This window comes from Lemur catta, chromosome 5, assembly GCF_020740605.2.
Source record: "Lemur catta isolate mLemCat1 chromosome 5, mLemCat1.pri, whole genome shotgun sequence".
Taxonomy (NCBI): Eukaryota; Metazoa; Chordata; class Mammalia; order Primates; family Lemuridae; genus Lemur; species Lemur catta.
Genome location: NC_059132.1, coordinates 33,971,842 through 33,984,536, shown reverse-complemented (window position 1 = coordinate 33,984,536; position 12,695 = coordinate 33,971,842). Strand labels below are relative to the sequence as shown.

Here is a 12,695-nt window from a genome sequence, read left to right as displayed (position 1 = left end):
GCTTCGTCCACATACACACTTTCTGCAAACTGTTGATTATAAATCTGTTTGTGTATTTTCAGTTTCTTGGGGGGACATCTGCATTTGTGGGCATTCTATTTACAGAATGTGACGTTGGTTTGGAACAAATATGGATGACTATGCTTCATGTAAAATATGCCATTTCACTGGGACAGTAAGGACTGTGTCCTGCCCTTTCTGACTGTAATGACAGACAGATGTCTGGGCCAATCATGCCAGATCAGACTCAGCCAATCAGAAGGCAGAGAGGCTCCCCACCCCACCGGGCCCCAGTGCAGAGATGGGGGTTTGTCCAGCAAACAGGATGCAAAACTACCCTAGGGCCACCGTAGCTGTTTATACACAACACAAATCAACTGAACAAATGAATTCGTACCCATGGGCAATGACAAATAATAAACTAATATTTGCTGCAAATCATCTTTGAGTGGGAAAGAACATGGCAGGAGGAAAATCCTGTTCCAGGGGAAGACCAAAGCATGTCAGACTCTCAGGCCTGGAAGGGCTGGGTCTGACTCCCCACCCCTCTTGCACACCATGGTGACAGGCTCACTCCCACATCCGCCCCGCCAGGCCACTGGTGACAGAGTCTGAACACTGTATGAGTTGAATTGTGTCCCCCCAAAAAGATACACTGAAGTCCTAACCCCCGGCGAATGTGACCTCACGTGGAGAGAGGTCTTTACAGAAGTAAAGTGAAAATGAGGTCATCAGGGTGAGCCCTAATCCACTATCACTGGTGTCCTTATACAGAGGGGGAATTTGGACACAAGGACATGCAACAGAGACCGCCGGAAGATGAAGGCAGCGATCAGGGTGCTGCTCCTCCGCTCCAGGGCCAGCAGAGCCCTCCAAGCTGGGAGGGGCCGGGAACAGGCTCTCCTCGTGGCCTTCAGACGGAAGTGACCCTGCCAGCACCTTCGTCGCGGACGGGTTGGACTTCCAGCCTCTGGAACTACGAGGTAACAAATTTCTACCACTTGAGCCACTCAGTTTGTGTGACTTTATTACGGCACCACAGGAAACTAATATTAATGCAAAGAGTAGAGACATTGCTCCGAAACCTGGCTGTGGACAACTCCTGCCTGCTGGCCCCCTTTTTGCTCTTGGAAATTTTAAGAACAAAGACTGACCTTGAAAACGTGTTGCCTGTGTCCCCCCCATCTGCACCGCCTGCTGCTCCTTCAGCTGCCACCACCATCGTCTCAAGTGGGGCTGCTGCCCAGCCCGCTCTGGTCTCCCTGCCTCTGCCTTGCCCCTCTGCCCTGCCCTGGCCAGCAGCCACCTGCCTCAGCCCCAGCCTGTGGGTCCCCTTCCTTCAGGGGCTCCACCCTGACGCTGGCAGGACACATAGCTCCTGAGCACGGCCGTCTCATGGCAGCGTGAGGAGTGGATGCCCTGGAGGGCAGGCTCTGTGTCCAGGTGAGGAGGCCTCTCCAGCTGCTGGAGGTGTCTAGGAGACCGGCTCTGCAGTGGCCAGCACTGATCTCCCTGTCATTGAATGGTTAGAGCAGGGCCAGCTGACCATGGCCCTGCTCTCGGGTTTACTTCCAGGGCCTGGGGAGGAGCCTTCTTGTGCCCACTCAGGGTTTGGGGACCATGGGAACTAGGCCTCTGGCTCATGCCACAGCAGCTGCTCACAAGCAAATGTGACCTCTTTTTTACAGAGCTGGAGGGAGTGGAGATGTGGAATGTCTAAGACCCCATTTACGTAATTTACTGACGTCCTCATAATGGCTGTGACCTGGGCTGTAGCCGCCTGCTGCCTACTGCCCCAGAGGGCAGCAAAGAGCTGCTGTTCTGGGAACACACACGGTATCTGGCTCCCACCCCCAGGAGGAGGAATTTAGGTTATGTTTGTTTCAAACATGCTTGAGGTCTTGCAGTTGGAAGGGACTTGGGGTCACTGACTCTGACCCTCTGCTCATTGCCTAGATCCACTCCCAGGTGTCCTCAACAGATGGTTGGCCAGCCTCTGCTCGCACACCTCTGATGACAGGGCACCCACTCCCTCCATTCTTTCCCATAACCATTCCTTTTTCAGATAACAGAGTGTTACTCCATGTCAGACTTGTACTCTTGTACCCAGGCAGAGTTTTGGGCACAGTCCTGTACAAAAATCTCTGGGAACACAGAGGAGAGCACTGTTACTTTGGTATTAATATATGTGCTGCCAAAGTGAGCACAGAGGGCACAGTTACTTTAGAAGGAAGTGGGTAGGGAGGAGAAATCAGGGAGAGCTTCCTAGAGGAGGGGATGTTTGAGTTGGTTCCCTTTAGTCCACACCAACTGAGGCTCTGGTGCCCGGCACTGTGCTGGGGCTGAGGCCACACAGATGAACACAAATTGGTCATGGCCCCAGAGAACTGTCCATGATGCTGGGCACGGTGGATCACACCTGTAATCCTAGCACTCTGGGAGGCCAAGGCAGGAGAATTGCTTGAGCTCAGGAGTTCAAGACCAGCCTGAGTAAGAGCAAGACCCATCTCTACTAAAAATAGAAAAATTAGCCGGGCAAGGTGGCTCACGCCTATAGTCCCAGCTACTCAGGAGGCCAAGGCAAGAGGATTGCTTGAGCCCAGGAGTTTGAGGTTGCTGTGAGTTATGATGACACTACTGCACTCTAGCCTGGGTGACAGAGCGAGACCCAGTCTCAAAAAAAAAAAAAAAAAAAAAGAATGGAAGAACTATCTGTGAGGTCTCAGGCACAGAAGGCCTGAGGTGTGACTGGGCCAGGGGCCATGCTGCAGGTGAGCTGGGAGTGCTGAGGCTGAGGGAGGGTGTCGGGTAGGGGCTTGTGGCCATGAAGCGGGAGAGAGACCTGTGGTCAGAAATTGCTGGAACAAGGGACTTGCTCCTTCAGGTACTGGGAGCTGTGGGACATCCTGAACTGGGAATGAGGTGACTGGTGTTTCAGAAAGACCTTGCTTTCAAGACTGTCTCACGGAGCTGAAACTGGCCACCCTCTGGGCCTCTCCAAATATGTTGGCTCCATGAGGAAAACGAAGCTAACTTTTAGGGACCTACACTTTCCTCTGTGCAGTGGAGGCTTCCCCGTGTCATGGAGAGAGGGCTCAGAGACCAGAAGGCTGGGCTAGGCTTTGCCCTGGGCTTCCACAGGAGCCTCGATTTCCCCATCTGTAAAATGGGGACAATAGTTACCCACCCTTTATCAAGGCTGGGTGGATTCTGTGACAGGGCACAAACGGCGCCAAGCACAGGACAGGGACATGCAAACCCTTCCCAGTTTGGCTCCAAGTTCCCTTGCTAGGCTTTTCTCTCATAGATGCGCTAGGGGCATTCAGCGGCCCCCCAACACTTAGCACCCCGTCTCACCTCCTTGCCTTTGCCCCTGCTGTCCCCTCTGCCTGAGTGTCAGACCTTCGCACTCACATGTGAAAGGCTCTCTGCTCAAGAGCCTCTCTGGACCCCTCGCCCCGGGGGCTCTCCCCTCGCACTGCTCTCAGCACGTCCTCACTTGCTGCACACTCGCTCAGGCGCAAGCAGCTGTCAGACATCCAACCGCTCTGGGCACTGAGGATCCAGCCACGATTAAGACTCAAAGCCCAGAAGCATCGATCTGGTTCAAATATGCTTTCCACATACATGAAATTGCTGTGAAATTAAAAATAAGTAAGTTTAGGGAAAAAATGACTTCTTTTTAGTAAAATTATCCTGGATATTTTCTCACTGAGGAAAAGGAGCCAGGAAATGGGCGCTTCCTGTTTTCATTAAATGAAGGCTTTTAAACATCTGCTGTTTCTGGTGACAGCTGTTGTCTGTGACTCCAGGGCTCCAAACACCCCCGGATAACCCTGCAAGTCCCAGACCGCTGCTCTCCTGATGGCTTTATCGGCACCGGCTTCAATCAGCCTCATAAAGTGGACCTGCCGTGGGGGCTTGTGGGTGGGTGTGTGTGTCTGTCTGGCCTTGGGTCCCCCGTGGGAGGAAGGCAATGTGGAGATTCAGCCCCTGACAGCCGGGGAGATCGAGGGAGGCGGAGACTGTTTTCCTGCAGTTGCAGAGTGACTCTGAGCATGTCTGTAGGACCCCAGAGGGGGTCTGGGCTGGGGTGTTCCTTCAGGCTGAGCCTCACCAGGTGGTTCGCCCGTGAGAGTCAAGGCAGGGCCACGAAGAATCCTGTAGAATGGGATGAGCCCGAGAGGACACAGCCTGGGCGAGCTTGGCAAAAGCACAGCCCCACCTGCACAGACACTCCCTGAGGGTCACCCAGAACACCGGTGACAGTGGCTGCCTCTGGGGTGGGAATGGGGGTGGGCAGCTAGAGGTGGCATGAATTACCTCTCCTCGAAAAACAAAAAATAAACCCGCCAGTCTCCTCAGGCCCTACGTCCATCCCCCGCCGCTGGGGGAGGCTGAATCAAAAGGTCTGAGCTTTTATGCTTCCGAGCAGTGCTGCCTGCAGCGCACTCTGCGGCTGCGCACGCGCAGGAGGGTCCTCCTCAGCATTCGGGGGACAGGCCCCGGGGAGCGACACACGCGGGAGGGTCCTCCTCAGCATTCGGGGGACAGGCCCCGGGGAGCGACACACGTGGGAGGGTCCTCCTCAGCATTCGGGGGACAGGCCCCGGGGAGCGACACACGCGGGAGGGTCCTCCTCAGCATTCGGGGGACAGGCCCTGGGGAGCGACACATCTAAGGGCATCTTCGAAGGAGTGGCAGAGGCAGGACGGAAACCCGTGTTCCTTGACTCTTCTGTGTCACTCAAATACAGTTTACGACTTGTGAATATGCATCCCAGAATTGACCCAAGGTCACCAGCAGGGACGCATGGACTGAAGAAGACCTGAGGGTGAGGCCTCCAGACAGCTGGCTCTAGTCTAAGGATGTCAGAGCTGGGCCTGGGTGGCACTTGGGGGCAGGAGACCTGTGCGGGGGCCGGGGGGGGGGGGCACCAGGGCCAAACTCCCATTTCACAGATGGAAGACTGAGGCACACAGAGGGGAAGTGGCTTGTTAGTGGCAAAGCTGGGGCTTGCATCCAGGCCTCGCTTCCCCAGGGTCTGTGTCTGAAGCCAACTTCTCTGGATGACTGTACTGTCAACAGAAAATGCCAGGGACCCAACTCAGTCCCTCTCAGGCTCTTCCCCTCACCCTGTCACTTAGGACTACTCTCCCTGTCTTTTGTTTTTGTGGCACCAGGCAAAGGCCCTGGGGCAGGGAGGCAGAAAACTTGCCCTAATCTGGATTCACTCAGCCACTTACAGCAAGACTTCAGGCACATCGCTGTCCCTCTTTAGGCCTCAGTGTTATCATCTGCAAATCGGGTGGTATGAGGGGGAAGTGTTTGGACTAGATCAGCAGCTCAAACCCCGAGTCCTGCCCTGTTAGTGACTGTGAAATCAGTTTAGTGGGTGGTGACCAGCATTTAAAAAAACGAAAGAAATAGGAGAGAATAGAAAATATTTAAGTGCATCACATTACTTTGTGAAATTCTTATTTTGGTTGAGTGTGTGTGTTTACTGAGTTATGAGATAAAACACATTTGTCATTGCGGGTCACGGCCGAATAAAGGTTAGTGTCCAATGCTGTTTTCTTGCACCTCAGGATGTTTCCGAGGCAGGGTGATGAGCCCGGAGCTCCGGGAGGCCCCGAGGGAGGCTGTGGGGCCGGGCAGGCAGGGGAGCCACAGGGCGTTGGCAGCCCACCTGGTGCTGAGCAGCCGTGAGTCTCTGCCACCTGTTCTGAGCAATGTTCAGTAAGGAGGCAACACATCACGGCGAGGCCTGAACCCTTTAGACTGGTAATGAGCAGTGTCCCACGGGGGGCTGACACACGGCCTGTCCACGCACGGGAGGGCCGCCTGCAGGGAAGCACGTGGCTCCAGTGCCAAGGTCCAGTGCCGGTGCCAGCATCTGGGTAGGAGTGAGGAAGCCACAGTGACACCCCCACAGGAGCCTCCGTGTGTGAGTGAGTGTGCACGTGTGTGTAGGAGAGAGACAGAGGTACGGCATTGGAAGGCTGGGGTTCAAGTCCCCCTCCTTCTCATTCATTCATTCCATACTTACAGGGCACCTTCGGTAGGCCATGCTCTGTGTTGAGGGCCATTATGTGTGTCACTGGATCTGGAGTACCAGCGAAGGCATGAAGGAAGGGGACCCACATTTATGGGCCACCTATCTCATGCCAGACCCTCTATTTGTTGCCTATAGATGCATGACTGGATGCCTCACAATATTCTAGGGTGTGGGTGTGGGGGATACTATTATTGTCCTCTTTACAGCTGAGGCTCAGAGAGGTTATGTAACTAGTCCAGTGCCACACAGCCAGCAATGCTGGCACTCAGGATCCCAGGCCTGTCTGATGCCTGTGCTCCCACTTTGACCTGCAGCCTAAATATGAAAGTCAATGTCTGTGACCTCCTACTTTCACTTTTCTTTAGAACACAGAATCTCACAACATCAGGGCCAGGAACTTGAAGAGCATCTTGTCTAGTTCCTTTTACTTTAAAGAAGTGGAAACTGAGGCTCCAAGAGGAGCAGGGAATGGCCAGAGGCCCTCAGAGAATGGTGGTGTCAGGGCAGATCGGGCACACAGAAGTTGCCCTTAGTGGAGGGGCCCCCAGGGCATTGGCACCAAATCTCACAGCCGAGGCCACTGTGGACCCGGCTGGGGGCCGGCTGGGGAATGAGGCTCAGCAGCTGAGCTAGTCCTCGGAGGACAGAGGACGTGGAACCAGCCCCTCCTGCCCCCACCTCGTGCCCTGAGCTCTCCTCAGGGGCCCCGCAGCGTGAGCTGGCTCCCTGTCCGCCAGCAGCAGCGTTTGGAGATTTGAAGCAGGTTGCTCACGCTCCACAGCTTCTCCTCAGCCTGGGCGGCTGCACAGACCACCCGCGTCCCATCCGCCCCCGACCCCGCAACACCCAGCACTGAATTCTCAGCCCCCCCACCAGGTGCAGATTCAGCTAAAGGGGACTGAAGACTTACCATGAGCCGAGCACCCACTAGGTGCACTCCCTTGATAGGCATCACCTCCCTTGATCCTTGTGAGGTAGGTGCTGTCACCCCTTCCCTTCTGCTTTAGAATGTGACCTTCGGTTAACTTTCTAGCTCTGTTCCCCTGGAAACCTGGTAAAGGTAGGCCACCAGCTGTGCTCCCAGGCAAGCTCGCTAGGGTAAACTGATTGGTAAACTGCGTCGGGACTGGGCACCACACTCAGACTCTCCTGAGTGCAGTGACATCCGGGTGTGTTCTTTGCAGGGACCCTGGAATCGAGGGCTGCGGATTTGTTACAAGGCATCCTGGCTCCTGTGAGGCAAAAGGCTTCTAAGGCAGGGCAGTGCCCACATCTGTCCCTTGCGGGACCAGATGCAAGAGCTCCTGGTGGCTGGGCAGCTTGAGGACTGCCTCCTAAGCACACCCATGCCAACTGTGGCCTATGTTGGTCTTGTGAGTGTGAATTTAGGATAAGGTAAGATCCCATGGGTGTTGCACGGAAACTGAGGCTCAGAAAGGTGAAGTGACTTATTCTAGGTCACCCAGCTGACTGTACTCCCGGCCTTGCCCCCTTTCCTGACCTGGCTGGCCCCGGGGGCCTACCTCGGGTCGCACAGGGTCCTCGATGCCCACCACACAGATGCAGGTGAGATCGTTGAGGATGTCATTCTCATTGTCCCAGTCAGGCTCGGGGCTGCTGGGGAAGTCACGGTAGGCCACGCAGATGGTGCGGAGCCCGTCGCAGGCCATGGGCTCGATCACCTTCTTCACCATCTCATCCCGGTCTCGGGGCCGGAAGACCCGGGGCTCGCCTGCCCCACTGAGGATTTTGCAGCACCTGGGGGAGGAAGGGAGGGAGATGAGGAGCCCAAGGAGTCTTCCTCCCGACTGGTGATGCCCAGCTGGCTGTGGTTGGCAGCTGGTGCCCATCCCCTCACCTCCCACAGGTCTCAGGGCCGGGCGCACCCAGCGCAGATGCAGGCCCAGGCGGGGTGAAGTCAGGCAGCCTTCATGCAGCATCTGTCCCAGGCCTTTCAGCAACAGCTGCACTGTGAACTGTTGTATATTCACAAGTTTGCATCTGAGAAAACAGTTCCACAGCTAAAACGGTTTGCCAAGGACATAAAACCTGGGCTAGGGGCTCTGACCCTGCTTGCATATTAGAAGTACTTGGGGAGCATTTAATAAAGAACCATGTGTGAGCCCCGCCCAAGAGGTTCCCATTCAATCTGTCTGGGGTGAATCCAGGAATCAGTGGTTCTTTAATCACTCCCTAGAGTGATTCCAATGTGTAAGCCAGGCTTAAGGGCCACTGGGCTGACCCAATCCCCTCAATGTACAAGTGGAGAAACTGAGGCCCAATGAGAAGTGACTTGCTTAGTTCTCCAGGCTTATTTCTGGCACCTGGAGTCAGAGGAGCTGGGCTGATAATGTGAATAGCCACCATCAACTGAGTCTATACCAAGGGAAGTGAAATAAGAGAGATCTCAGTGCGATAATGGATAGAACTTCCTAATGATCCAGTGACTTAGAGAGGAGGTTGGGGAGGACTCTCTGAAAGGGAGGAAGACTCTACAGAAATTTTTAAGGGGATATAGTAGAAAAAGCAGTGGGCAAGGTGCCCTGGAGGTGAGCCTTGGTGGGTGACTTGGGGCAGGGCTGTCTCTGTGCCTATGGGTGTTACGTGGCCACTCCAGCTGGGGCAGGCTTCTAGGCCCAGCCTGGATGGCAGCCAGTGCTGTGTGACCCGGATGTCCCCAGCTCCCCGCACCCTGCCCCCGCTTACTTCTTGAGCACGATCTCAGAGGCACCCTTGCTGTACATGCGGAAGCTCTCGTCGGGCAGCCTGATGACGGTGCTCATGGACTTGCGCACGGAGTTGAAGGTGTACACTTTGTACAGCTTCTCCTCCGGCACCTGGCTGCGCACGGGCTCGTAGTCCTGCTTCAGGTCCAGCACGAGGCCCAGCAGGCCGCACTCCGTCTTGTTGCCCACCTGCCGGGGCAGGGCGCCCTCCTTCTCTGGGGGCTGCAGAGAGAAGCGGAGCGGCTCACACACACACGGCCTGCACAGGGGAGCCCCCACCCTGGCTGCCCCTGAGGCCCTGATGCTGCCACCCGGTGGTGTGCGGAGTGAGGACTGAGCCCTCCCCGGGCCCTGGGCTGGCCTCCTGCACCCTCAGGCCTGTGATCCCAGGCCCAGTCCTGCCTCCAGATGAAAGGAGTTAAGCAAGATCAGCTTTCAAAAAATCATGAATTATTTTACACGTAAAAAAGATAAGAGAATGATACAATAAACAGTTGTGTACCTACCATCCAGCTTTGTAGGGTCCTAACATTATGCATATTTGCTTCAGATTTTTCTTTTGAAAGCAGTGAACCAGCATAGATCAAGTCGAATGCCCTCTGTATGCCTCTCCCCATCTGCATGATCCACCCCGTGTCCCAGAATCAACCTCTACCTTAAATTTGGTACTAATCATTACCATGTGTGTTTTAACTTTTTACTTTTAGATAATTGTAGACACACACGCAATGAGAAATAATGCAGAAACATGTCGTATATTCTACATCCAGTTTCCTCCAGTGTTGACTTCTTAAGTCACCGTAGTACAACGTCACAATCAGGACAGTGGTGCTGACACAACCAAACCGACCTTGTTCAGATTCCACCAGCTTTGCACACACTCGTGTGCGCATACGTGCGTGTGCATGTGGGCATTTTCTATGCAATAAGCATCATGTGTGGATTACTGTGACCACCACCGCCGTCAAGATCCAGGACAGTTCAGCACAAGGGTCCCCATGCTACCTTTTTATAGCCGCTGTCACTTCCTGCCCTCCCCTCCCTGGCCCCGGCAACCACTCATCCGTTCTCTGCCTCCACGCTGTCATCGTCTCCAGTGCATTGTGTATGTGGAACCACAGTCTGTCACTTCTGGAGATTTACTTTACACTCACCATAATGCCCTTGAGATCCAGGCAAAGTATTGCATGTGACAATCATTTGTTCCTTTTGATTGCTGAGTAATAACCCATGGTATGGACAGACTGTGCCTTGTGATTTAGACTTAGGTTGAATCAATTGAAACTGCTATCTGTGTATGTCAAAAGTGGTCACATACAGGCAATTTGATGCAGTTTAACCTAATGTGTGTCTGTGTGTACGTGGAGTGCAGTTGTGCATGTTGCACACTTCACATCAGGAGACTGTACACATTCTTCTGTAACTTGCTTTACTTGATTTTGTTTTTAAAAGTCATTCACGTTTATGGCTGCAATGTGTTCCTTTTTTTTTTTTTTTAACTAAGAGGTAAAAGCAAGAATGTGTGTTTTAGTTTGTTTTCTGATTTTTCTGTTTTTAGTCAGGGTCTTGCTCTGTCACCAGGACTGGAGTGCAGTGGCATCATCATAGCTCAGTATAGCCTCAAACTCCTGGGCTCCAGTGAGCCTCCCTCCTCAGCCTCCTGAGTAGCTGGGACTACAGGCATGCACACTTTTCTATTTTTTGTAGAGACGGGGTCTTGCTATGTTGCTCAGGCTGGTCTTGAATGCCTGACCTTGAGCAATCCTCCCACCTCGGCCTCCCAGAGTGCTAGGATTACAGGTGTGTGCCACCACGCTCGGCCTCAGCATGTTCCTTTTTAACTGCTCTAAAGATTCTATCATATGAACAAGCTGCAATTGACTTACCCCTTCTCTTGGTCCCTTCCTCTTTCCTTCTTTCCCTCACTCATGTGACAAGATGCCTCTATATGGCACTAATGGGACTTGCAAGAGGCTGTGGGAGTGCAGATTTGCAGGCACAGTGACTCCCCCATGCACCCCAACACAAGCACACACCCACTCGTGCCACTTACATACAATTACTGTGCAGCGACTCAGGTGGAGGTGGCTTTGGGGGTGGTAAAAGCCACCAGAGATAAACCTAAGCCCTGGAGACATTCTGAAGATGAATAAATAGCTCTGAGCGTGCCTGTGTCCCCACAGGAATGGCTCTCCGTGGGTCTCAGATGAGCCTTGCACAAGGAGCCCTCCGCATTCTCCCTGTATTGCTCAAAAAAGCAGCCCAGGCAAGAAGGAGGTGGACTAAGGAAGATGCCAGCATGGACTGGCTGTGCAGGGGCAGGGTGGACCCTCTGTCCGCAGCAGGACACATCCCCAGCCTACTCCCCACCATCAGTTAGGGCTCGGGCTGTGGAGCAGATCTGAGCCACACGGGGACACAGGCATCATAATGCAGCAGTCCTGAAAACCACGCATGCACAGGAAGGAAAGAGCCTTAGAACCTAAATGTCCTCAGTTTCCCCACCTATAAAATGGAGAGGCTGGGGCAGATGATTTCTAGCTCAGAGAAAAATCAACCCTTTCCTTAAAGTGGGCCGTGGTGAGGGAGGGTAGAGTGAGGAAGAGCTGTAGGTCTGTCAGCGGAGGGTCCGGGGAACACAGATGGGAGCAAGGGCCAGGACACCTCCCCAGCTCCCATGGCCACGAGACCCGTGTCGCAGCATCCTGTACCTTGGAAGCCTTCCTGTTCCCAAATGCTTTGATGGGATTTTATTTGGAAGCACAGGAATCTTTGATATAGCCTCTCATTTCTGATGTTTGGGAAAATAAATTCTAAGAGCTTCTCTTTGTCTCTACAGCTTGCTGTTATGTTGTGCTTTAAAAAAATACATATATAGATATATAGATTCTTTTTACAATTTCATAATTAATTTTCTGGTGATTTCCAGAGTTTTGTGTAGTTTCCACAATAGTTTTTCCCTTCACTAATGAAAGAAAATGACAAGACAGAAAACTTAAATACAAATGCCTAATCACTCATTTGCCCAAGAGAGTTGAGCAGTCATGCCTGCAGAACACCCAGCATTTTATTACCCTCTGTGAAATATTTCAATTTTCCCCTAACAGGATTTCAAACAATCCATAGTTGCAAATGGCAGAGCTGCCTCCTCCGTGATTCAATTTGTTTCCACGAACTCGAGCTCTGAAATCGCCTACACGCGTTGCCAAGAAGCACGCGTTCCCCATTTCTCTCTAGGCTTTTTTTATCCTGACAAACCCGGAGGCTTTGCTCTTGTTGTAGAATTTCCAAGAGCCGTTTTATCTCCAGGGCTCCAACTCTGTGAGGGAGTTCAGGCGTTGGTATTGTTCCTGTTTTGGGGGACAGGAAACAGGCCCAGGGAAGGAGGCGATTTGCTCCTAGTCACAGACCCTGCAGACCCCAAGCCCGGGATTCCAGTTCCAGCTTCAGCCAGCGCATTTCCCCGCCTGGGCGTGGAGCCCTTTGGGAATGCTGGGACCAGCTGGGATCGTACCTTTGAGGGGACAATTCATGCTCTTGTTTTGGGACGCCGGGGAGTGAATGGAGCTAAGATCGATGAATGATGACTTGAAGAGCTACAAGTTATAAATAACATCTGCAAAAATGAGACTTAAAAAAACCGTATCACGTCTCACTCCCCTCACACCCATTAGAAAGGGTACTCTAACAAACCCCAGGAAACGCCCAGTGTTGAAGAGGATGTGGAGGAGCTGGAAGCCTGTGCACTGCTGGCAGGACTGTAACACGGTGCAGCACTATGGCAAGCAGCGTGGCAGTTCCTCAAAAACTAAACACACAACTGCCATCTGAGCCAGCAGGTCCAATTCTGGGCACACACCCAAAATAATTGAAAACAGGGACTCAGAGATATGTGTACACCCATGTTCATG

At 53.2% G+C, this 12,695-nt stretch overlaps 1 protein-coding gene across 8 annotated transcripts in view; it reads right to left on the bottom strand.

Annotated features, from left to right (window-relative positions):
• ATP2B2 (ATPase plasma membrane Ca2+ transporting 2) overlaps positions 1-12,695 on the bottom strand; it is a 209,170-nt gene that overhangs the window by 24,218 nt on the left and 172,257 nt on the right. For all 8 annotated transcript variants that reach the window (XM_045551474.1, XM_045551473.1, XM_045551469.1 and 5 more), the window contains 2 exons: positions 8,765-9,006; positions 7,582-7,816 (listed from right to left, as the gene is read on the bottom strand). In XM_045551474.1, coding sequence (XP_045407430.1) covers positions 7,582-7,816; positions 8,765-9,006 — 477 coding nt within the window. The remainder of the gene's footprint in view (positions 1-7,581; positions 7,817-8,764; positions 9,007-12,695) is intronic.